This window comes from Anastrepha ludens, chromosome 3, assembly GCF_028408465.1.
Source record: "Anastrepha ludens isolate Willacy chromosome 3, idAnaLude1.1, whole genome shotgun sequence".
NCBI classification, from domain to species: Eukaryota; Metazoa; Arthropoda; class Insecta; order Diptera; family Tephritidae; genus Anastrepha; species Anastrepha ludens.
Window position 1 is genome coordinate 87,848,219 of NC_071499.1, and position 26,583 is coordinate 87,874,801.

The 26,583-nt window shown below is 36.7% G+C and overlaps 2 protein-coding genes across 2 annotated transcripts; both read left to right on the top strand.

Moving 5' to 3' along the window:
• The first annotated feature begins 10,499 nt into the window (after positions 1-10,499).
• LOC128858403 (uncharacterized) lies at positions 10,500-14,432 on the top strand. Its single transcript, XM_054094661.1, has 3 exons — positions 10,500-10,879; positions 13,167-13,333; positions 13,497-14,432. Exons 1-3 carry the CDS (start codon positions 10,587-10,589, stop codon positions 14,333-14,335), a joined length of 1,299 nt encoding a protein of 432 aa, XP_053950636.1. The 5' UTR covers positions 10,500-10,586; the 3' UTR covers positions 14,336-14,432.
• Positions 14,433-21,025: 6,593 nt separating this feature from the next.
• LOC128858405 (uncharacterized) lies at positions 21,026-26,184 on the top strand. The gene is made up of 2 exons (XM_054094663.1): positions 21,026-21,609; positions 25,911-26,184. The coding sequence occupies exons 1-2, from the start codon at positions 21,147-21,149 to the stop codon at positions 26,015-26,017; spliced, it is 570 nt and encodes a 189-aa protein (XP_053950638.1). The 5' UTR covers positions 21,026-21,146; the 3' UTR covers positions 26,018-26,184.
• Positions 26,185-26,583: the final 399 nt, after the last annotated feature.

The following is a 26,583-nucleotide window of genomic DNA, read 5'->3' on the forward strand; positions in this document are numbered from 1 at the left end:
CCGACGACCATAGAAGGACACAAAGACGAAATTCTAGCCAGGGGAAATGGAAAACGCAAGGACCGAAAATGAAAAAATAGTCCGCTTCTGTCTTACTAATAACAACGGCTAATGAATCGATATTGTTTTGGGAAACTAAGTGAGATAAATTTTAAGAGAGTAAAGTTAATAAAAGAATAACACATGCAGTGCCTAGCGAATTTGGCGGAAATCTTCACTGGAGCCCAAGCAGATGTTTTTTAGAATGCGGTATGTAGCAGAATAGTTACCATATGAATTTTTATTTTTTAATGATGTGAAGAAAGGATCACTTAGTAACACATTTTAATTTTGAAAGCCATAGCAAGCAGCTATTTTTAACTGTCACGGCTTAGTTCAAATTTTATTGATGATTTCACTAAAACAGAAGAAATGGACATACAGCCAGAAATAACAGATTTTTTTAAATAGTCCACATAATTTCATATACCTACTTTCTCGGTAACCCTGTATACACATATTGGTTTCTGAGCAATCTCCAATCTGCTTTGCTGTTTATTTCGAACTTCACAACTGCTTTCATATGCAGTTTTTTTTTTGCACAACACGGCCCTGTATAACGGAACTAGAATCGTAGGCGTTGTGAAAATTGAAACAAAATTGTTTGCAAATATTTGTCTGTGTGCCAAAGTTATTCAATAATAATTCATATTAGAACAGCACACCCTGTATTAAAAGTTAAATTAAATTTAAATTCCTTAACAAATAAAATTGCGTAACGATTCAGTATGAATAATTTATTTATTGGATGTAATACAGTTATGTGCACAATGGATGATGCAAAAACGTCCATATATTCGGCTTAAATGAAAAAAAGTATCTGGGATTACGCTCGCAATAATGATAAACTCATCTTTAAATAACGAAAATACGTTGGAAATAAAAGCAATTAACTTTTATTGTTATTTTTATATATGCAAACAAATTAAACAAAAACATATTTTATTCCAAATAAAATTGCATTTTGAGTATATAAATTAACTGACCAAAAACGTAACTGCATTTTAATGCCGCAGGATCAGATTGGTAATGTGCAAAGATAAAAAAGCGTTAAGGAAATTTATGAGAATTATTCTGCACAAAATTAATGCTTCTATCCGCATGGTAGAAGAGTACGGGATGATGTACGGTAAAAGTGCAATAACTACGCCCTTTGTCCATGCTTTATGTATGGAGAATTTGAGGCAGCACCCGTACGTCGTGTGAACACAGAGGAAGAGTGGAAGCAGCCAGCTAGTAATGGTGAAAAGTAGGTATGCATCTCGACCACAAGATCTTTATCTCTCTTTTTCTTTTTCTCTACTCAGGGGAGTTTATTGCAAGCCAGGCAAACTACAAGTGATGATTAATAACCTTGAAAGCTACTGCAACCTGTGGAATCTTCAAGTAAACCGCTCAAAGTCTCAAGTAATGGTGTTCAGAAAAGGTGGGAAACTCAGTAAAGAGAAGAAATGGTATTATAGTAAGGAAGAAATACAGACTGTGTCTCGATATATTTACTTACTAAGGAGTGGAAATAACACCTCAGATGAATTTAAAAAAAACTTGTTGAAAACAGAACAGCTGCAGCAAAAAATGGTATTAATGCTTCGTGGACTTGTCTTTTAAAAAAGAAAGAAATTTCAATTGAAGCTAAATGGAAACTTTTTCTGGCAGTTTGTCGTTCAATACAATCATACGCAGCACAGGTGTGGGGTTTCGGGTGGTTTGAAGAAATTGATATATTGCAAAAGTGTTTTGTAAAGCGAATTCCCTAGCTACCATCACATATGCCTACACACATACTTTTTTTGGAAACCGGCATGCAATAAAATCATTTGTTCACTTTAGAACTGTTCCTTAAGTAAATGCTTAGAATTTTATTTATACTATATACTCAAAAAATCGGCTGCCACATTATCTGTCCAAAATTGTTATAAAGAAAGAAGTCTTCTGGATTAGAGATCTAAAGAACTTGTTTAGTAAAAACGATGTAATTTGGCGAATAGATAACATACAATCATAAAGCTGGATAGAAGATGCAAAATTGCTTTTAGCAAACCACAACCAGGTTAGGATGCATATGTACATACAAAAATCCTTAACTACTAGTAGGATATATAAGGAATTAGATTGGTCAAAAGGTCTGGTTTATTTAAAAAAATATAATATAGAATCAAGCATGTTGATAATGAGGGCTAGAAGTGACATGGTAATTTTAAATAACAACAGATTTGACACAGGAAATAAAACTTGCTCAATGTGTAATTTAGGCGAGCTAGAAAACATAGCACATTTCCTGGCGCGCTGCCCAATATTAAGAGAATACAGAAAAGCCTTTTTCGGAAAATTTACCTTAAATGATTCACAACTGATTGAGATTCTCAATGGGGAAAATGATCATTGGGATAAACTTTTGTGTTTCATTAAATATGCCTCTAGATACAGAGATTACTTAATAAAAGAGTTTAACTGGTTTTAAAAACCGTAAACCGAATAATCGTTTTGTACGAAAAATAAATCGACAGACGGCTCATGCCATTGGCGTTAAATTATTGTAAATATTTATTCTTTTTCTTAATATTACAATAAATAAATTTCAAATTTTATATATTTTACTTTTATTTGCAATAAATACTACTACTATTACTTATTGCATTTTCGGAGTAAAAGTTAGATTATTAAATTTTTTTCGAACTTCAACTGAGTAAAACTATTTTCAAGCTCTCTTCTGGCTATGATGAGGATTTTTTTGCCTGCTCTGTATTAAGGGGTATTTACAACGAAGTGGTAACTTTGTTACTCGTTACTCAGTGTCATTGTTTTTAGGGTATTTTACTCACTTACAATTTCATAGTAGCGATTACAGCACGATCAGCTGTTTGTTATTCATGCAGTTTACCGCTTATAAAAACTTTAGAGCATACGGGTTGGTTTATTTCATTTTAATTTTCTATTATTTATTCCACTTTTTGAAAAAGAAAACACTACCAATTACCTCCAAAAAAAGCAAACCGACTTTCATACCGAGCATAAACATTCTGGCAAAAAAGTGCCGGGAATTGTTCAATAAAACGCTAAATAACTGTTCAACCATCAAAATTTATTTTGTCGTCTTTAAACTAGGCTCTACTCGAAGCAATACACATATGCCAAAGATTAGTCCAGTCATCAAAGCACCTTTTAAACGCGTTTGAAGAGATCTTCCACAGCTCCTTCAGCGAATTCTCCTTAATGGCCTCTATCGACATCGAAGTGGCAATTTAAGTTTGGGAAAAGAGAAAAGTCACAGGGGGCTAAATCCGGTAAATACTGTGCTTGTTCGATGAGATTTGTCGAGTTTTTGGTCAAAAAAGTGTTCACCATATGTGCCTTGTGAGACGGTACATTATTATGGTGCAAGATCCATGAGTTGTCTTTCCACAGATTGGTCCGTTTCCTACGCACATTCTCTCTCAAACGTCGTATAATTTCCAAATAATATTCTTCATTTACCGTAGAAGTATTTAGAACGAATTCCGAGTGCCACAGCACCATGATAATCAAAGAAAACGAATAGCAGACTTGACTTGAGTTCACCGACTTTGACTTTTTTTTTTGCGTTTCGGCTCATGCGGATAACGCCATTCAGCCGCCTGTTGACTGATTTGCATGCCAAAATCTTATACCCGCGTCTCATCACCTGATGATGTGCTGGATAAACGTTGGGTCCGAATTCACTTGGTCAAGCATGTCTTCATCCACCTTCTTCCGATGAATTCTTTGAAAGAAATTCAACTTTCTTGGAACGAGTCGAGCAGCCACGCGTCTCATGCTCAATTGATGGTGTAAAATGTTGCGAATTGATTTGTGAGACACGCTAAGGTCACGCAGGGAGGTAGCTCCTTCAAACTTAAATGATGGTTTTCCAGCACCATTTCCTTGACTTTGTCGACGTTTTCATCCGTTGAAGACGTTGATGGGTGACCAGATCGGGGCAAACCTTCCACGACTTCTGCAACATTTTCAATAATACGGCATACGAAATCCCTTTCAAAACACAAAATGTAAGACAAATTCTTTGTTCGATGTTTTTACCAGTAGTAAAAATCGCAGGGCACACCTACGGTTGACTGATATAATTAAATGCCAAAAAGAAGCTAATTTGCAGATCCCGCTCAAACTCTGCGACACTATAGAGGACAGTTGGACCAACATTCCAGCAAAAAAAATTTAATCCTGTGTGCAACACGCACTTTTTAAATGAACAATTTCCTATATTTCTTTGACAGAATGAATGTCCATATTTCGTCTTTCAAAGAAAACTCTAAAGCATCCAGGCCCACCAAATGATGTGTATATGGTGGCTAGTTATACCCACTCGAAACTTGTTAGTGGATAATTAACCGTCGTCTCCAGGTGTTCGCTGGTTCCTCGCCTGCGGCTTCCCTGGGGGTTCCAGTCAATCGGGGGTTCCTTGTTACATCACCTTTTTCCCTCCGCAGTATATGGCCGTTCGAGCACTATTCTTCCTTTCGGACATTTAGTTGCACAAGTAAATATGACTATAGGTACTTTAGAACTAAATATTCTAAGTTTTGTGCACTGTGATATATATGATGCGTTCCAAATTGCCTGCAGAAAGCTGAATACCGCCGTTGTCTTCGTTATTCGGGTTTCTGATATGATCGCTCGAAATGCCAGTCACCGATATAACGCTGCTTAATATTGTACTTCTTCCTGTTAAATACCATCAATTGAAATTGTTGCATATTTTGTGTGTTTATGCCCATGACTTTGGTTTTTAGGTTATTGAAAGTCAGACCTGCTTTCTCAGCTGACACTTGTACTGCTTGGATCTTCGCTGCCATGTCAAGGCAGTTGTGGGACAGTAGGACATGTGCATAGTCGACGTCCGCCAACCTTCACTTTGATTCAGTGTTAGATGTACACTTAATTGGCCAATTATATTTTGTGGATTTTCATTAACACCACGATCCAGGAAGTAGGGAATATTCTTAATTCAAAACATCAGAAAACATTTATAGAAATCTCTATTCGGCCCCCTAATAGGGCCGACTAAAAGTTGCTTTGAAAGCGATTCGTTTCTTTCTTTTTTTGCTAGTCGCTGTGGGAGGCGGTAACGATGTCGACATAACAGTTTACGTTATCGGAACAACCCGGATTTATATCCAGCCAAGGACTGTCACTCCAGCAGCATTCCCTAAGCATGTAAAAGTCTTTCAAAAGTGACGCCTAGATATCAGTAGTGCCTAGTTCCTAGACCGTACCTTTTTCGAGTCACCTTTGATATTTTCCAAGTAGACAGATGTATAATTTTACATGATTGAACAATGCGTTAAAATTATTGAGTATGCAATTTGATAAGTGAAATTGGCCATATTTAAGAACAGGATATCGTAAAATTCATAATTTTTTGGTGGTAATAATCGTCCGAATGAGTTGATGGCAAATTTCTGGAAGCTGGAAAAGGAAGCTGGATAGAAAAAGGACTGACCGACCAAAAACGGGATGTTCTTTTGTGAGTATATCTACTGTAGCGCAAAGTGTTGCTGTACAGTCTTCAACATCGATATCGACGTTCTCAAGAATTGGGCATTCATGAATCGACTGTTTGGCAGATTTTACCTGTAGGCATGCTCATGATGGGCATTTAAATGACGTCATTTTCCACATATAATTATTAAGAACCGTATTTTGAATATAAATAGTGAAACCTGAAAGAATCTAAATTCTTACATGTTTCATTTTAAAACAACATCTAACCGCGTCTTTTGAAATACCCTTTCTCAGGAATGTTTATACAATAACAACACTGTGATAAACTTCTATAAAGACTTCGACAAAGAACTACTGAGCTATAAGCAAATGCTCATCTAATTATTGAAGACGCAGAACAAAGAAGTAAATGCCTTGAAAGAGTTCGTTGGCTTCTTGAAAAAATATCCATTGTTCGAATGAAAAGAGTTTTTCGGTACTATGACGACTTAAGACATAATAAATGTGAAAAAAGGGGCAAATGTTTTACCAAATAAACTTTTATATTATTATATGCTCGAAAGGAGTACTGTTTTTGGTTCGAACAAATAATTAGAGAATAAAATACATTTATAAAACAGAAATCCTGGTTAATTTTTTATCAGTCCCACTATCTGAGGGTTTCGTGTGCGTGGCAAGCGAACTACTCACATAGGGGGAACGGAAACTACCGGCCTTCTGACAGTACTAAATCAAATCCTGAAAACTAAAATAGAGAAAAAGATTTTATACTCGTAGGCAGTGCATAGAATAATATAAGTTTGCACACTGTAAGCTGGTTATGTTGATGAATGGATTGTACAGGTTGGCCGAAAAGTATCGTAAGCGACAGCTAGTTGCTTCATCTATTCGCCACTTTCTAACGCTGGCGAAAAGCAGAGGCCTTATATTTCTGGCCTAAAATACAAAATGGTTTAGTATCGTATGGTTTTCAAAATGTTCTTCATGATGATTAATACAGTTTTGCATTCGTTTCAACCAATATTCGAAGTACCAGTGTATTTTTTTAAATTGCTTGGGAATACTCCTTTTTCTACCACAAAGTGATCACGTAAAATGTTATTGATACTCGACATGTTAATGCTCAAGGATGCCTCAATCGCACGGTATGTTACTTGGCAAGGTTGCTCAATCATTTCGCCTAAAGCATCGATCTTTCCTGGGAACACAACTGATTTTGGAAAACTTTCCCGGAATTCGTCAGTGAACGAACAGCGACCATGACAAATTTACCAGTTTTTTACGGCGCTCAAGGATAGGGCTTAATCACCTTATAATGATTTTAGTTCATCGATGCATTCCGGTATTGTTAATGCAAATAGAAAATTTAAGTATTAAAATATGTCTAACTTTCCACTGGCAACTTGAAATGACAATACCAGAAGTGCCCAAGACCAGAAATAAACTGCAACCAGTAGAGAAATCCAAATTTATACGCCATTTGAATATTTTATATTTCAATTGAGCACACAAAAAATGTTATTTTGATCAGTCAATTCATTCTTTGTTTACAAACAATTTTTTTTTTTTTTTTTTCTGGAAGTAATCGAGTAGTGTGCTGTGATAACATCCTTTTTCTTGAGAGATTTGTCAGCAACAGAAAATCCGCAAACGAAATGGTGAAAGTGTTAAATTCATCTACTCCTTCATTCTCAACTGTGCATCGACACGCCCATGAAGTGCATCAACACCAGAAATTATTAAGCACGTATGTGGTATTGCTTGTGAAGATCCGAGTTTGGCTAAACGTGAAATTGCTGATACTAGGTAATTCAGATGAACTTCTTCTTCTTAATTGGCGCGATAACCGCTTATGCGATTTTGGCCGAGATTAACAAAGCGCGCCAGTCGTTTCTTTCTCGTGCTAACCGGCGCCAATTGGACACACCAAGTGAAGCCAAGTCCTTCTCTACCTGATCTTTCCAACGCAGAGGAGGCCTTCCTCTTCCTCTGCTACCACCAGCTGGTACCGCATCGAATACTTTCAAAGCCGGAGCGTTTGTATCCATTCGGACACCATGACCCAGCCAACGAAGCCGCTGGATCTTTATTCGCTGCGCTATGTCTATGTCGTCGTAAAGCTCATACAGCTCATCGTTCCATCGTCTACGATATTCGCCGTTGCCAACGTGCAAAGGTCCAAAAATCTTACGCAGAATCTTTCTCTCGAACACTCCAAACGTCGCTTCATCGGATGTTGTCATCGTCCAAGCTTCTGCGCCATACGTTAGGACGGGCATGATGAGAGTCTTGTAGAGTGTTAGTTTTGTTCGTCGAGAGAGGACTTTACTGCTCAATTGCCTACTTAGTCCAAAGTAGCACCTGTTGTTGTTTCAGATGAACTAGTACTCTATATTTTCCGTAAAGAATCACATATGGAAAAGCTGTTTGGAAAGTTAATACTGCACTCGTTAAGAATTCAACAAAAAGCTGTAGAATAGTTGATACAGTATTTTGCAGACCTCCCCGAAAATTATTACAGAGATAGAATAGAAATAATTAGAGGTTTGCACTTCGACCTAATGAACTTTTGTGCCCTCTACTCATCACAGTATCTCGTCCAAGCCCAGTTCGCTTATTAATTTTAATAAAGAGATGGGTTGCATTGGCCGTATGTGCCTTTCTTCTGGCTGCAACTGGCCGAAACGTCTCAACCTCTTCCGCGCTATAGCGCTACATTCAATGCCCGTGAGCATTCTCAGTTTATCGGTGAGGGATATTACAATAATTAGAATAAAAAAATTAAATTCATTCAAAAAATTCACATTCCTTATTTTTGCTTTCTTAATTTTCTTTTACTTATACAGACATAAAAATTAACTTTATTCATTCGTTCTCTATTACAAATCAAACAGTTAGAAACATTACAGGAATTCAAGCTTGCAATTTAGACTTACATTAAATAATAACAGAAGATGCTAAAGAAAATGCAGTGCAGTGCTACATTGTTCTTCTTCTTCTTAATTGGCGTGAAAATCGCTTACGCGATTTTGGCCGAATTTAACAAAACGCGCCAGTCGTTTCTTTTTTGCGCTAACCGGTGCCAGTTAGACACACCAACTGAAGCCAAGGCCTTCTCCATCTTAAATTTTCAACGCAGCTCATGTCGTCGTAAAGCTCATATAGCTCATTGTTCTATCGCCTGCGATATTCGTCGTCACCAAATTACAAAGGTCCAAAAATCTTCCATAGAATCCTTCTCTCTAACACTCCAAGCGACGCCTCATCGAATATTGTCACTGTCCAAGCTTCTGCGCCATACGTTAAGAACGGCATGATGAGAGCCTTGTAGAGTGTTAATTTTGTTCGTCGAGAGAGGACTTTACTAATCAATTGTCTACTTAGTCCAAAAAGAGAGAAGGCAAAAGAGAGATGCTTCGTTGGATTTCAAGGCTGACATTCTTATCGGTTTTTCATTTGTTACAAATGTTAAGGTGGTGTAAATAGCACAGCGTGGGAAAATATTAAAAGAAATGTTAATGGGTGAGGTCAATACATGTCAAGAACAATAGAAAAATCGTATACAAGGTTTGATTGAAAAATAATGAGCCTTATTTTTTTCAAGCAGTTTTATTAAACCTTTTGGCTTATAGAACTAATATTCTTCAAAATAGGACCCTTGAGCGTCAATACACCGCTGGTAGTGGTCCTTCCACTGCAGGAAACATTTTTTAAACTCATCCGCCGGAAACGCGTTCAATTCGTATGTCACAGCTTTTTGGATCGCCTCGATGGAGTCGAAACGCCTCCCCTTCAGCTTTCTTTTCAGGCGCGGGAGCAAGAAGAAGTCCGGAGGGGACAGGTCTGGGCTGTAGGGAGGTTGGGGAAGCGCCGGAACCCCCATCTTGGCCAATACAGAGGTGCAGAGGAGGGCGGCATGCCTTCGTGATGAAGGGTCCAATTGTTGACGAGGTCGAGCCGAACCCGGGCGACACGGTTTTTTCAGCCGAAGGAGCACTTCTTTGTAAAATGCCGCGTTTACAGTGCTTTCTGGAGGTACAAACTCCTTGTAGACGATGCCTCGAGAGTCGAAAAAGATGATCAACTGCATTTTCGCCACTGCAAAATCCTAACACACTTTTAAAACTGTACCGCTGTTGCCAGCGAACTGGGACCGGTTTCTAGTGGAAGGGGAAGGTCCAACGATCATTTTCCCCCACCAGCCGATTCAGTTGATCGCTTGGCAGACGCTCCGCGCGGAAAGGCTCATTACTTTTCAATCAAACCCGATTATTTTATTCTTAAACTTCACAAAAAAGTTTTTCGGGTATATAAAGATCGGTTTCATCCGAATTTAGTTACTTATTTACATCTGGCATTTATAAGTATAGTTTCCCTACAGGGTAAGTATGAGTAGAAGCATTTAAATGTGTAAATATAAAGAGCCACAAAGATTATCTGCATATTTTTAGTGGACATAACCTACTTTTCAAATGCACTTGCAAACACCCAAACATCGCTATTCATATTTTGCTACACTACACATCTCTACATACATATGTAATGCAGTTTGGAAGTCAAATTTTTTAAGCATGAACGTTCTTGCCCACATACACACACGCATTTGTATCACATTTAGTATAAGCCAATCGACCCCAAAAATTCATGGAATTTACATATATTATAGTATTGCTCATACATTTGTGTTGTTTACCTTCTTCCTAACTGCCTACCTACATACACTTACCACCACCAATAAAAAACATATCGCCATTGTACATGCTGAAAATAACAACAACAAATGACAAAGAGGACCATATCATTTAGACACTTGACCATCAATTGTAGGTATTTATTCAAACCAATTCGCAAGAAGAAAGCATTACCAAATGGTTTTTCGAGTATAAAAACCAAAGTTCTGTAACCCTACGGCGGCATTGAGAAAACTCCATTGCAACGTTAAAGTTGATAATTGTGTTAAACTAATAAAACGCTACGCTGTGAAGTTCGAAATTCGAAATTGGCGAGATCCGGTATTAAGTGTGCAAAAGTTTCTGTGCAACAAAAGAGGAATCAATAAAATAACTTTAATGGCGCAATTTGTGGTCATCTGGAGTATATTTCTGTATGCTTCCTGCTTGGCGCTGAGCACCGCCGATATAATAGTACAACAAGCCACTAAAGTGCCGGTAGTCAACAACAATGTTGATGGAGTTGGTGTAGGCGTGCATGTGGGTGTGGGAGGCGAAGGCGGAGAAGTTGGCGTGTCTGGAGTAGGCTCAGATAAAAAGGAAGAACGCATTTACCATCCTGCAGCCGTAACCAAACCCAGAGTCATCGAGCAATATGATCATCGTTCATTGGATGGTCACTACGAGTACAGGTGAAGAAAAAATATATATAAATTTGAATATCTTTATTGAATTAATGACAATATTGGCTTAATGACAAGCAAAAGAAGACAATGAGTGCGCATGAAGAGTTCGTTGTTCATATTAGGGTAGGTCCAGTTGATGAAATGCACACAATAAGCACTTTGTGATGACTGAGGTACGAAATCAGTTAAGACAGAAGAAGTAGACTTGTCCCTTAAGTAGCTAGCTCCCAAAAAAGTACTATTAATTTTTTATTAAAGAGTAACTTGTCCTTAAAGGGAGCATTTGCTGGAAATGCTTAGTAATGCTAGTAATTTCAGTTAGCTCAAATGGATGAGTTCTGCCAAAACCTCTCCGCGGATATTTGGAGGATTTGATCTTCGATATTTTTGCTAGCACAAGTTACTTTCTTAATGCCAAAATCATATATTTATATATGTGTATGTAGAGAGAGCTTTGGCGACCATATTGTTTTGGCGTACTCTATAAAATCTGTTGCCTATTATTGTCAAACCACCGTTTCAAGTTACAGGGGCAATCGATTGAGCGGAAAGTTATCTCTCGTGGAAGTGACTTATATTAGCCACCAAAATCTTTATTTCGGCATTTTCTGAAGTCTTGGGCCTATTTCAATAAGTCGCAATCGACTGTGGCCTTAGGATCAAAATAAACCAGCCCAAAGCTCAAATCCAGTTAAGTTTACATAGCAGCAGAGTATTTAAAGTTGGTCCCCCTGGATCAGAATGATGTCGTATTCTATACATTATAATATTTGAAATAGCAAAAAGTATATCGCTCATACTTCACACAGCTTTCTTTCTTCCATTTCGGTTTACGCTTATTGGAAAACATTCTTTCAAGTTACACTAAAGCGCCATTTTGACACCATTATGAGACCTCCAACAGGCAGATATCTACAGCCAACCAGATCTATTGATGTAATGAAGAAGTTTGGTGGGATTTAGGATAGCGCAGAATTACAGATAAAGTGCTCAGCAGTCCCCTACTCTGAAAGGTCCCTACAGCTAATGCAATAGGGGTTAAATGGTGATCCTAGCTTTTCCCCGTGTGTGCCGATCGTCCAATGACCGGTAAACACAGCTACGAGTTTGGAAATTGAATGGCGTTGAGTCCGCAAGACTTTCTTCTATGTTCTTATATCCTGGAACCCTGCCCAAGAGATTTGATCTCCTACTTACAGTTGACTAGTTCGCACTGCACCATGACGTCAACAGAGTCTTGATCGCGGCTTGACTATTGGAACATATATTAATTTCTCCCTCACTCCCACGTTATATAGATAAATTGGCTGATTTAGAGAAAACCCCCGCTCCGACTCCCGACTCTATCTACAGATTTTCTCCACGTTCTAATCCTGCTTACTTACAAAGATTGCCCTGACACGACCTTCAAACTCCAGTTTGCAAATAAAGAGATCTGTCCGAAGTTCAGAGAAATACGGTGTTAACTGCCTTAAAATGATACCATGTCTCTTGCGAGATTGCCTCCAGAGACCGACTCCCTTTGACCTGATTGTACTTTGAGTAACGATGGAAATAACGAAATAGTGGGTGGGAAGTAAATGCAAAACTACATTCATGGTAGCACTGGGACAACTTCTATATGCTCTGGCGATGTCAATATATACAGTCCTTTGCACCCTTCCCAGATTAATGACATTATAGCCCTTCCGAAGAGCTTCACGAACCTACGTTCTCTCATAATAAAGAGCTAAGTCTTTAACTTCAGCAACTTGCTTGGCCTTGCATCCGCTATGAAATATTTTGAAAGCATTGGATTGGATTTTGAAAGTACTGGATAAGTATTGCTTTCGAATGAGAGTATAATGCGATCACCTTTCAATATTCAAGAATAAACGTTTGCGAATACACCAAGAGTTCAATTTATCAAGCTCAGACTGAAGCGCTTATGAGTTTCCAAAATTCCTTATTACCGAGTTAAAATCGTCTGAATAGAAATGGAAATCGTATAAGAGGAAAAGCATGACCCAACGCCATTAGCAAACAATCAACCCAGTAAAAGTTGTAAAATGCTAGTTTGCGGCGCCCCTGATTTCACCACAAAAAGTTGAGAAGATTCACCCGATTTAAATTTGTAGCTTCGAATGGAGTTTAAGTCAAATATCTTTCCAAGATACCTAACTTCTGCTGAAAGGCGGAGAACGTGGTTGTTTAATTTGGGAAGTCTAAAGTGAAGAGGTTTATATTTTATATAAACCCTATACTTAGAGGTGGCTTAGTTTATAGATTTTACTAAAACATAATTTTTTAACAGATACCTACTCAGTAATGGTGATGCCCGGTATGAACGTGCCTATTGGGTTCCAGTGGGTAAAAGTATGGTGCTTGCGCGGAAAGGATACTACTCTTACCCTCTGCCGAACAGCAAATTTTTAACTGTTTTCTACACAGCCGATCAAAATGGATATCGTCAGGACTCGAGTAAGTTCTCATAAACCAAGTAATGAATCATATTTCTAAAAAAGTATATCTTAACTTGCATATCTTTTGTATATATGTACATATCTCTTCATATACTATCTAACTTTTCATATTATCCACTTTACCAAGCAACTGATTTTGCTATATTTTTATTTCATTACAGCTACGTACAGCAGATCTCAACCTACCCTCCCACGTAGCATTGAAGTACCTGAATATGTAGCAACACCAGCACATGCAACTTATGTACCAGTAACACAGCGTCCTACCAGCCCTCATGTATATATATCCACCACAACTAGAAGACCCTCTATTCAGCCGACCGGAAATCCCTTCATACAGTTGTACCCATCATCAGTTCCTCAAGCATCTGTACACCACCCAGGGATTGTTAACCCAGCACATCCATCCTACAGCCATCAATCACAGGTTAAACCAATTCATAGTTCGGTTGGAGGGCACTTCTCCTCGGGAGCACACTCATCATCAGGAGGTCATTATCCTTCAGGAACGAACTCTGCACCTGGAGTTCATTCGCCAGCTGGCGCTCATCCACAAGTGGGAGTCCATTTCTCTTCAGCGGTTCCATCTTCATCGACAGTTCATTCATCTTCAGCCGTTCACCATTCACCATCCGTAGTTCACACTTCATTAGGAGTTCAATCAGGAATTCCATCAGGAGTGTCATCATCTTCAAATATTCACTCTTCATCGGGTATTCACCCCGCGTCAGGAGCTTACTCACAAGCGGGGGTTCATGGTGCGTCTACAGTTCACTCACCTTCAATAGTTCACACCTCACTGGGAGTTCACTCATCATCCTCGTCCGGCGCTCACTCCGCAGTTGGTCATCACTCAACCGTGCGCCCATCCACTCAAGTGTATCCCTCTCATCAACACCAATCATCGGCGCATGTTCCCACAATTCACTCCCCAACAGGAGTGCATCCAACAGCTGCTTCAACTTCGGTTCCAGTTCAAACGTGGCACTACAACTTTTAAAACATTGGATAATAGCGGATTAAAACGATGAAATCATAAAACAAATTCGGACGCGGTTTACGACCCTACAATGAAACGAAAAAACAATTACAAAAATCGATCCTTAATTTTTTAAACAAATAAAAAATGCATTCTTCATACAATGCGTGTATGTTTATTAATTAGTTGTGGTATTTTTTTATTGTAGCAGTTATGTGACACTTCAAGTCACTGTGAAATTTCGAATGCAATGTGTGTACGAGTGTGTACATTACATATGCAGGTGTAAGTGTATTTAAGATAATGGAAGCAATTTGTTCATTAAAAAATGAGATATCTTGCGACGTCCTAACCTACTTACTGGTTTTAAAAGCTTTTAATACACACATATTATACATATATTCATCAGTTGCAGGTTTAACCTTTTTGTAGCTCTTCGCTTTTGGCGCTAATCCAGCGGCCGACTATTATCAATAAGACAAGTTATAACGCAGCAGTGCGTCATGCACCCAGCACCATCTGTTCAGAGATTCCTCAGAAAACGGAGGAGGAGAACACTTCTTGAGTATTTGATGCCTCCTTTATACAATCTGAGCTTTTGAGCATCTCACGGGCACTATTTGTGCACAAATTTTGAATAACCAGCATTCTGTCCAAGAAAGTACCCCTCCGTTGCTGGACTAAGAAGAGGAAAAGTGGGTGATTGAAAATTATTATTATAAGGTAAAGTTTTGAGAAGTTTATGCAGTCTCTCAGAGGTATAGGATAAAGTTAACACACTGTCAGCACCTGCATGTCAATTCAGGACCTAAATTTTAGGTAACAAATTGTTAATAAAGTATCCAATATTTTCCGTTATGCATCGTCACCTCGGCTAACGGAAAGAACAGATGACATTTAGCATTGAGAGTTGAGAATTTAAAGTTTAATTTAATTGTGGCTTATATTTAATAGCACATGTGGCAGTGTAGGTGCAAATTGGTAATAAAAGGCGCCGAGGCTGCAAGAAATATATAATATGTAGAGTAGGCCGGGTCGATTTGTGGGGAGGCCAAAAAATCGGCCATTTCTCTGTGAAAATCATATTCTAGGGATCAAAATAAGAAACTTTGCCAAAGGAACCATACCTCTAAAACGAATTCTGATGTCCCCCAATTTGGGTCGAACTTTTTAGTTTCTTTTCTCATGTAAAGGCCAAAAATGCTGATATTTTGAAATGATTGTATGGGGAACCCCCCAGGGGAGTTCCAGGGGGTATGCCACTGGCATGGGTGGATCGGCCGTCCAAAGTTAGTGGGGGTCGGTCATACATTGGGACTCGATTGGAGCACTCTAAATGGGTCAAAGTGGGATTTTTCGTTCGACCCAAATTTGGGGTCATCAGAATTCGTTTTAGAGGTATGGTTCCTTCTGCAAAGTTTCTTATTTTGATCCCTAGAATACGATTTTCATAGAGCAATGAGCGATTTTTAAATCGACCCGCCCTAATGTAGAGCGTTCGAACAAAGTACTGTTAGTAAAAAAACAGTTCAACGGTTGGCAGTGAGGCCGTTGAAGGCAAACCTCAACCTTTTCTTTTCTATAGTGGAATCGCACAAACTTTCTAAGTTTTGCGGAAAATTGCAAATTAAATTGGTAAAGAATAGTCGCACTACAGATAGGCAGTGACTTTCCTCTCCAATACAAGCAAACTAAGAGCAGGATAAATGGAATTCTTGTAACTAATGCTGAGATTATGCAATCAAAGATTATTGAATGTTCAATCCAGTAATCGAATTGAAGAGCTATATTCAGAAGGCTATAAGCAAAACACCTGGTTCAGGTGTTCTTATCAAATGATAAAGAACCTTTTTCTCTCAAGGAAAAATGCTTAATTAACTTTTAAAAGATAAGTCCTAGGCTAGTTGGTTTTAAAAGTTCAATAGTTTTGAATAATTTTTAACGTTGTTTTTATAACTTCCATCAAATTACTGCCTCAGCTGGCTTTACCATATTTACTATTTCAGTAATAGCATGGAAAATGTGGAGTCTAACCCCTCCGATGCGACTTTTACAGGAAGTCGACACAGAAATCCGTTTTAAATATTTCAATTTATAATAACACTCTTTACATATAAAAAAGTCTAGAATCTAGAAGTCTATCTGGAGAAGGCAATTTCTTTCGATTTGATGGCGTCGCCACCTAAATTTTATTATATGAATAGCAACTTATCGCACATTTTACTTGAATATTATGGTATAGACAAATGTAAGCATTTAAAGAAGATCTAATAGAAACCAAATTTTATCTGGTGTTGCCACATGACTTTTATCGCAAAAATAGCAACTTATGAAAGATTTCATTTAAAACCAAAATATGGACATCAGATCAAAGGAGTTTAAATAAGCTTTAAAGAAAAATATTTTAGCGGGGGCTCCACCTTTTTTTTAAGGATTAAAAGTCGGTTACAAAAATATGTTAAATGTAAAATTGCATAAATGCGGGTTAATTTTCATGGAACGTGTTTTTTTACAGGAGCAGACATAAAATTAATATATAAGAAAAAAGTTCATTACAGCATAACCCTGAGCCTCCCAAATTTTAAAATTTAAAGAAAATTTAGAGAAAATTTAAATACAAGATGGATATAAAGAATAAATGTTTGTACCAAAAATCTCCAAGTACAAGATTGCATTAAAAAAATAACATTCACAGTATCCGGTGTTTTTTTAGCTGCATAAGATCTATCGATATCGACAACTATGGCTTTACAGCTGAGGTTTGGCCAGTTATCTTGAATCGTTTAGCCCCAGAACAACCCTTTCAAATTATGGAAATTTACTTTGAAAAAATAAATCTCTTCACGAAGTTCATAGAACGAAGTGTTGAAGAAGACGCCGTATCGTCGATTTGTCGTCGTTCTCAACTTGTTGGCTCTGTCCATCGACTACCTGGAAAATTTTACGTAAGGATCTTAGTCTACGTACCTACAAAATACAGCTTGCCCAAAACCAAAAACCAAATGGCCATCGTTTTCATCACATTTTTGCTAGTTGGGCTCGTTTGAATTTCTTATTCAGATTTATTGGAAAAAGTAGTGAAAAATTGGACTGATCGGATCAACCATGTAACTCGTAGCCGCGGCGGACATATACCGGAGAACCTATTCAAAACATAAATGCCATGAAATTATCTACCAGATTATAATAAAAAAATGCATTCCACTAATATTTCTTTTTTGTAAAGGGTGTTTTTTAGAGGTTAGGTTTTCAAGATGAAATAAAACGTATATAATTTAATGTTATGGCCAAGAATTTAGCTTTATTATAAAGGGTTTGTCATTATGTTTTAAAAATGATTTCGGGCAAGTAGCCGCCGCGGCTGGCTCGAATAAATTCCAGCCGAGAGGCCCAATTTTCGACAACTTTTTGCAGCAATTGGGGCCGTATGTCAGCAATAACGCGCCGAATATTCTCTTCCAAGACTTCAATCGTCTCGGGCTTATCTGCGTAGACAAGCGACTTCACATAGCCCCACAAAAAATAGTCCAACGGTGTTATATCGCACGACCTTGGAGGCCACGCCACAGGTCCACGGCGCGAGATAATGCGCTCACCAAAAGTTTCCTTCAATAAATCGATTGTTGCGTTGGCTGTATGGCATGTAGCGCCGTCTTGTTGGAACCAAAGGTCGTCCACATCAACATCGTCCAATTCAGGCACGAAAAAGTCATTAATCATGGCTCTATAGCGCTCTCCATTGACTGTAGCATTATGGCCGGCTTCATTTTTAAAGAAATATGGACCAATGATTCCCTCTGCCCATAGAGCACACCAAACAGTGACTTTTTGAGGATGTAACGGCGTCTCAGCAATGGCTTGTGGATTATGTTCACTCCAAATGCGACAATTTTGCTTATTGACATACCCATTCAACCAAAAGTGAGCTTCATCGCTGAACAAAATTTTCTTGTGAAAATTGGGAACGGTGGCCATCTCGTTTTGGGCCCATTCACCGAACATGCGACGCGCTTGATGGTCGTTCGGCTTCAATTCTTGCACCAGTTGGATTTTGTAAGCCCGCAAACCAAGATCCTTCCGCAAAATCTTCCATAAAGTGGATGGGCACATCTCCAATTGCTGCGCGCGATGGCGGATGAACTCATTCGGGTCTTCTTCGATACTCTGCTCCACAGCAGCAATAGCGTCTTCGGAGCGCACTGTACGACGTCTCTAGGCCTTTTATTTTTACGTTTGTAAGCATTTGTGTCAGTATCAGTAGCTGTTCTCTTTGACGAATTTCCTTCTCGTACAAGGTCATTGAAGTCGGCTTGCGTTACTAAATGCGGCACTGCAGTCCCAAGTTCACTGGGTGTTGGTACAAATTGGAGTCACTTCAAGTTATGCCGAAAATTTAGAAAAAATTCAAGAAAATCTGAGAATTGATAAACATTTTTTTTTTTAATTTTACATAATAAAAACATGTCCCCGAGTCTGCCTGCAAAATTGATCCAAAGTTTTTCACACAGCCGGACTACGAGCTCTATATTTTATACATAAAAAAAAAAATCTGACGTGTACATGAAAATCGCCGATACACGTGTATTTTTATTTTTTATCCCCTTTCCGAAAAAGTATATTTGTTTCATGGACAGAAAAAAGTTCGTTTTTGTAACGCAGTGTTATATTTCAAATAATGAAATAAAATTCTTCGCGTTAGTTTATAATTTGGAGCTTAGCAATTTATGCTGGAGCCTGGTTGAAGTCGCCGAGGCATCGATTTGATTATGTTTGTTTTATAATATTTTAATAAATTTTCGACGATTCGGCATTAATCGTACTTGTAAGGCTTTTAGCTCTATCAAACTGTTTTCCATTTTTGAAAACCGATTAAGAAAATATTGTCCATACATTTTCGATTTTCATCAGTATTAGTAAAGTATTAAATATCACAATTAAAAATCAAATTCTTAAATCTAACGTTGAACAATAAATTAAAATTAAAATTAAAATTACAAATAATAAATCTAAAAATAGTGTGCACAGAGAAGCATTTCACTAAATATATGCGCATACTTTAAAATATATTAAAAAAAAATGTTGACAAAAATTTTAAATAGTTTGCGTTTACGTTTCCAAAATTTAGTGTTGGTAGTTGTTGTATTTAATATATTTATATTCATTTTATACGCAAGCGAATTCGCGCCCACAAGCCATTAATTTAATAATAATAAAATTGATAACCCTGCGCTCTTGAGAAAATTCATTAAACTAAAAATGATTTTATTGTTCAAAAAAGTAATTTGATGTATTATTATATTGATATATTTTTCCATTTAACACAAATTTTGCATATTATAAAATATGTAAATTAAAATAAGCAGCGAATACGGGGAAAACAGTGAACATTTTTTTTTTACTAATTCCGTTAACAGCCAAACTGGTCTAAATTTGTCGCATCTAACAGATATAAAAAGGTGAACAAACTCATATTTATTCGCATGAAATTATAGCTGTGTGCATAAATCATAAAATTTAAACCTGTACACACCCAAAGCAAGAAATGAAAATACGAAGCACGAAACAACCTGCATCCATTGAAATATTTTTGCAAAATTACTAAAAATATAAAAATTCTAAATATGATTTTAATCTCAAAACAAAAATTGATAAGCACATAATTGAAACCGTTAAAATGACAAGTGTAAAAACAAAAACAAAACGCAGCAATTTAAATTTTTGTGTGACATATTTTTTGGTGAAATATCATGAGGCATGGCAGAATTGTGCGAAACTCTGGCACAGGCACAGGTAGGCAGGCAGCAAGCGTACTTTCTACAATTTAAAGCACTGTTATGTGAGTGTAAGTTAAACTTTAGGAAAACATTTAAAGCCTGAAGCACGTTCCCTACGTTATTCATATTTATGTATGAGTTGTACAGAGCCCATTTTTTTGTGCCATCGCGATGTGCCCTGCGATGTACTGCCCGAAGACGCGGACGAGATCAGATAAAACTGAACAAGCGCAGATGAAAATTTTAGTGGACGACAAAAAAAGATGGGATTATTCAACTTGCAAGTTAAAATATAAAAAAATTTACATACATACATTCACATACGTTGATTTTGCACGAAAAAAAATGTAAATCATTTATCAACGCAATCTTCAATGCGATCTCCATTGAGCGGTTGCTCTCTCCATTTACCTCTGCTCCTTCGCGAACGGAAAGTACTCGCAAAAGTGCGCATAAATATTTTTGAGTGCCGTTTCAAATTAGAATCAAAAACGCAAATGAACCTTAGAACTTGTGTGGCAAATAGCAATCAAGGCAACGCGACAGCGACGGCAGGTGAGGCCGATAGTGCGTGCGCATTTATTTATTAGTACATACGAGTTTATGTTCCTATGTTTATACGCTCGTATGTACGTACGCATAAAAACGTCCATTGCGGTTTCAAAGCAATCGCACAGATGCCGGTTGTGATTACACCCGCTGCTAAACAATCAACGGGCGTACCGGCCGGCGTGTCGGCCAATTTATTTGGTTGCCGGCGCGCCGCTGATGAAGCGTCTCAAAATTTTTGACATCTTTATTTAGATGCGCGCATATGTGTGCATATGTATGTGTGTAGGTACGTTTTGTATTTTATTCGCACACTGTCTGCAGTTAAGCTACTATAAAAGCGCGCGCATAGCCAGTATTTACATTACATTGTTTGTGAGCAACAAAACTGGCGCACATACTCCCACACACAGAGACGAGTGTGCGACTACACGCCAAAGTAGTTCTTCGAATTTTCCAATTTATTTTGTAGCCTTTAAAAAAGGATCAATTATTGAAGCGTAGAAAAAATGTGTCGCATAAGTGGTGCCAATAAAATGTTTGCAATCATCGTTTTCTGCTGCTTGGCTTCGGCTTATACGCAGGCGGCCATTACCAACAATTCGCCGCGTCCCAATAACCAATACTCGGGCTACCAGCCAAATGATGCATCTGCTGCGGCATATTTTACAAATAATCAAAATCAATATGTACATAACAATCATATTGGCAGTGGCAGTCAGCAACAACAACAACAGGATATTGCGGAAAAGAATGTTTTAGATCGTTTCCACCATCGTTTCCCGGATGGCAGCTACGAGTTCCGTTATGAATTGGCTGATGGGACGGCGCGGTATGAACGTGGCTACTTCCTAATCTATGACAAAATAAAGACTCTGGTCGTGGTTGGTTACTACTCCTACCGTCAAACCGATGGACGTTACATCACTGTCTTCTATAATGCCGATCAAAATGGCTACAGACAGAATCAATGTGAGTATGACTTGAATGTAGAAGAATGACTTGAAAAAGTTTTGACCAAATTTATTGCATACAATTATAATTTTAATTTATTCAGCCTGCTTATATTATAGAGTGTAGATAACAAATGTGAATTTCATTCGAATCTGTATTCTTAATTGCAGTCATTATACTTAATTAGGGGTCAGTAGTCGGCGAACAAACGCGTTTAAACCTTTTGTGCGCGCAATAAAAAAGTTGTTCACTCATTGATGCCCGCTCTAGGATGCGAGTACTTTTGAAATATGAAACGTCTCAGTAGTAGGATGTACTAACCAAACTTTTTTCAACGGCACTTCACTTCGAAGTAGGATGTATATCCTAGTACATTTGGCATTTAACAATTTTACTTCAGAATTTTACCAGAAAGTGACAAATATACTCCACCGAGCATAAAATGTGCTTTAGAATATTTAGAAATGTATCTTACAATTTTAGATTTCTTCTAAAATTCATTTTATGTCCTCTGAAGTGTAGATTACATAAATTCTGAAAAACAATTGGCTATGCTAGGGTATATTTGACGTTTCCAGAAATGTAATAGGAACCATATTTTATGCTTTCTGAAGTGTAGTAAGTGATTTCCGAAGCAGTAGTAGAAAGGGTGTCGTAAATGGCTAAAGACCCATCACTTTATAAATAGATTCAAAATTTTCTACCACTTAAATACTACATGACTATGAGGTTACCTTAAAATGTTCGCAGGAAGGCCCATTATTTCTCACAACTTCTCAAGTGTTGCTAAGTGCGCGATTCCATGTCAAGTTATCCAACATTTTAGTCGTATTGTCGTAAATTTTTATAAAAATTGTTTTATTTGAAGGTTGGTTGCCTGCTGCCAAAATTTAAATTTATATAATTTCATATGCGAAATTTTATTAAAAATTAACCTGAGAAAATTAAAAAATTAATAATTTTGAAATTTATTCAACGTTGGCATATTTGATATAGAGTTTTTTATTTCGTTTATTTCAAGTCTAAAACATAATTATAGTTTTTGCATATCAACTAAAGCTAATATGAGCTTAAATTACTACAGAGATTTAAACAAATAAGTTAAAAAAAGTGTTTAGAAATTCATGAAATTCGTTCTTTGACACCGAAAAGTCAAGCTTTTACTTCGCTTTTGATCTCATTGAACTCTCTTAGTGCGCGGGCGATAGCAGCTTTAGGCGCATAGTTCGAGTTAAGAGATTCAAGCAAGACGAAATGGGTTGCATAGTGAATGCTCCAAAATGTGGATGAAGAATCAGTTTCTCCTTTACTTACACTAAAAACAAAAAAAGACAGTGAGTATATAAATCTTCTACTCTCTAGAGACTTTAAGTTAATTAAAATCAAACAGGCATTAAGGAAGGGATAGAATTTGAGAATTTCAACGACCTGAAAGCATATCTAAAGAACACCTTCTGTAGTCTCTTAATTGCAAATTGGTGTGAAATAGGTTCAGTTCTTTTTAAGTTAGGTTAGGTTACAAATGTTGCCACCCTCCATGAGAAGGTAGAGGGCCTCACACAGGAACTACTGAGCATAGTTTTAACTATTTATGAAAAAAAATAAACAAATCCGGAAATTTTCCAAATATGACAAAAAAATTCTCAAAAACTTTAATTTCAGCAAATTTTTTATTTTGATTCTAGAAACTTTTTTAAGTGTACTAAAGTTTTTTTACGTGTACTAAAGTTTTTTAAGTGTACAAAATCAAAAATTTTTTTGAGTTAAAAATTACCGTTAAAAAAATACGATATTTCACATCAAAAAAATTCTATACCAAAATTTTCAACATTGCATAAATCTCTAAAATAAATATATTTTACAGAATTTTTTCAATTTTTTATTTTATTTATTCAGTAAATTTAGAAATATGCACATTCCTTACAGACTAAAACAAAAAAAAAACGATAATTGTTCATACTAATCTATATGATTCACTCATTGGCAATCTAAAAGTTTCAGAATAACGGATGACAATGTCAAAAATACTGAAATCACTTGGCATGGGATCACTCAGGCTCGAAACCATTTAATTCCTGATAAATTTTAGAAATGATAAAGCAAGAAATCCAATGCAGAATTCACTATATGAATGATCGAGCAATGCGAGCATCCCACATTACTTGCAGATGTATATATATAGGTCATCCCTTTGTCGAAGCAAATAGCACTGCTTGAGTGGAAAAGTTTGGCTGGAACCACCAACAGATAGTTTAAAAATGAGTCGCGTAGAAAAAAGGAAACTGTTCCTCCCTCTGAGTCACAATAATATTATAGGACAGCCTGTCTGACTCCACAAGTTTTATAAATGCATGCATAAGTGTGTATGTATACGCGTTTGAGGTATTAATTTAATATATAGTAATAGGAAATTGTGTGCAAGCGCTTACCTCTGGGAACAAATTGGCCGAATTGAGGTCTAATTGTGTTATCACAGCAAGAACCATTTATTCGCCTAGCTAAACTATCCAGGTTGATCAGGTTTCTAATGTTCTAATAACATTTACATTCAAGCAACAGTCCTTGCTGAGATATAATTCCGAAGTACTTCTCATAACGTATTTAATTTCGTCAACTGTTACCTAATATATAGTAGGTCGGCCGGAAAAGGATATCCGTTATACAACAACCTGCGTTTGAACAGTGGTGAAAAATTACATAACAATAACAAATATAAAACTATAAAAATGTCCTGCCAAACTACCTTTACAGCGGAATTAATAGATCAATAATCAAGAAAAGTTGTTTGAATGTGGCCTCAAAAACTTTCATTCAAGTCAGCTTTTGAATGTCAAAAAGAGTCCAAAAATGTAAATATTTTTTAACTTCAAATATGCAAGAGGTAAACCTAATTTCATTACTTATGTATGTTCATACAATAGCTGAATTTTCGATGTGATTTTTAATTTTGTTGGAAATTTTGCATTTCAATAATTTACGTTTGAGTTTTTTTTTAATTGAGGCGATAAAATATAGAATGATGAAAATGCCAGAAAAATAATATACCTATTATGATAGAGGAGAAATATGTATTAGTAATTCAGTGCTAATTTACATGGACGTAAAAATGTTAATTATCTACATATCGCACCCTAAATACAAAAGGGTCAGAACTCAAAATGAGCAGAAGCTCAAATATGAACGAGACGTTATCAATAAAACGGTCCGCGGATGACATATGGCAAAAATACATTTTTTGTTTTTTGGTAGGACTGTTAAAAGCTTACATGGCAAATTTCAGCGTGATATGTCATATAGTTTGTTTTCTGTGCAAACAAATCAAGCTCGAGTGTGGAAAATTTTGAGTTGTGCCCCTTTTGTATTTAGGGTGCGATATATGTAATGATAACTTACAGGGAAAGTTAACTTCCATGCTGTGCAATAATTTAACATTATTGAGTTGGCATTCGCTGTTAAACGTGCTGTTACATTCTTAGCTGTTACGATGACGAAGTGTATATTTATAACTAAACAGAATGGCTATCGGCCACAACAGTTGAGTTCAGTTTCAATTCGGCTTCGGCATAAAAACCTTTAACCTTGGCCGATCATATCTTAATATTTACTCCCTCAGAAAATTTCAAAACAGACTTTGGATTTTGCATTTTAGCGATGCGATTTGCAGTAATAATTATGGGAAAAATTAGTTTGCACTAAATAACGAAATGGGCAATTATGAATCGAATTAATCAAACTTTTCTTTCATTTTCTGTTGAAAAAAGTTGCTTTAAAATATCTATATGCGCCACCATTGAGTGGCTAGTGGACAATTGTTTAGTGCGGCAGGTCAGCTACAAACATAGATGGTATCGCTTGCAAAGTGGCAATACTGATGAGTTATTGATTTTACATTCCAATATAAAATTATTCAACTGTGAGTCATAGATAATTACTACATGTCCATATGTAAAAATAATTTTTTTTTTGGTTTTTGCAAACATAAATATAATCGTATGTTATGAGGTTAAATTTATGTGATTTAAACTTATCTACAATACCTTTTTTATATCTGTTATTTTTGTGTTTTGAAAAAGAAATGGCTTTCTTATTACTTAAAATTTTCAGTTCGGTAAAGCGTTTCCGTGCCACTCGTGAACTACTACTAGTTTACGTCACATATAGGAACGAAAATTTATTTTTTTTTTTAATTTTATTGAGAGCCTTTCAAGCATTACTACACACAAGAAATAATAATATTATATAATTAAAAAATAATATTCATAAGAAAGAAGTTTACTATATTTTCATAAATTTTTCATTTTATTGCATTCTTATTTCAGCTATTACTCCACAAGTCTACCCCAACTTACCGCGTTCGATTGAGGTGCCACAATTCAAGGAGGGTGTCGATTATGCCACAGAGAGCCCAAACAAGGGACGCAACTAGATAAGTGGCTTTCTGTTTAAGAATCAGTATATATGACCTAAAACTTATGAAGCGAAAATAACAACAGTATTTACATAAACTTAAAAAACCTAACACGAGATTAAAAGTGCCTTTTATATTAAAGTAACTATATTGGTTTTTTAATAAGAAATATAAGGCTATTACTAGCCAAGAAAGCTTATCAAGTAAATGTTGTTTCCTAATTCCATAGAGACTATTGTTAAATCAACACATACGATTGATGAAATCCCCAGAAGATGTTCTGAATGGTTAGACAAATTTTTTGAAAAATTCTACTCGAATGCCTCATAGAAAATATTCCACTAAATGGCTGCCAGCATAAAGGATTATCATTAATTGTTTATTCGTTTCACCATATTTCTTAGTATGAGCCTTTGCACGACCAAAATGTACATTCCTAAATAAAAGACACAGCTTTCTACACTTCGATGGTTAAATGACATTTTCAGAACTCCGATTGGGAACGACGGTTTCGCTACAATAAGTCCGATAACATCTCCTCCTCTTCCAGTTGTGTTTAGAAAGAGTTCTCACTTCAACTTAAC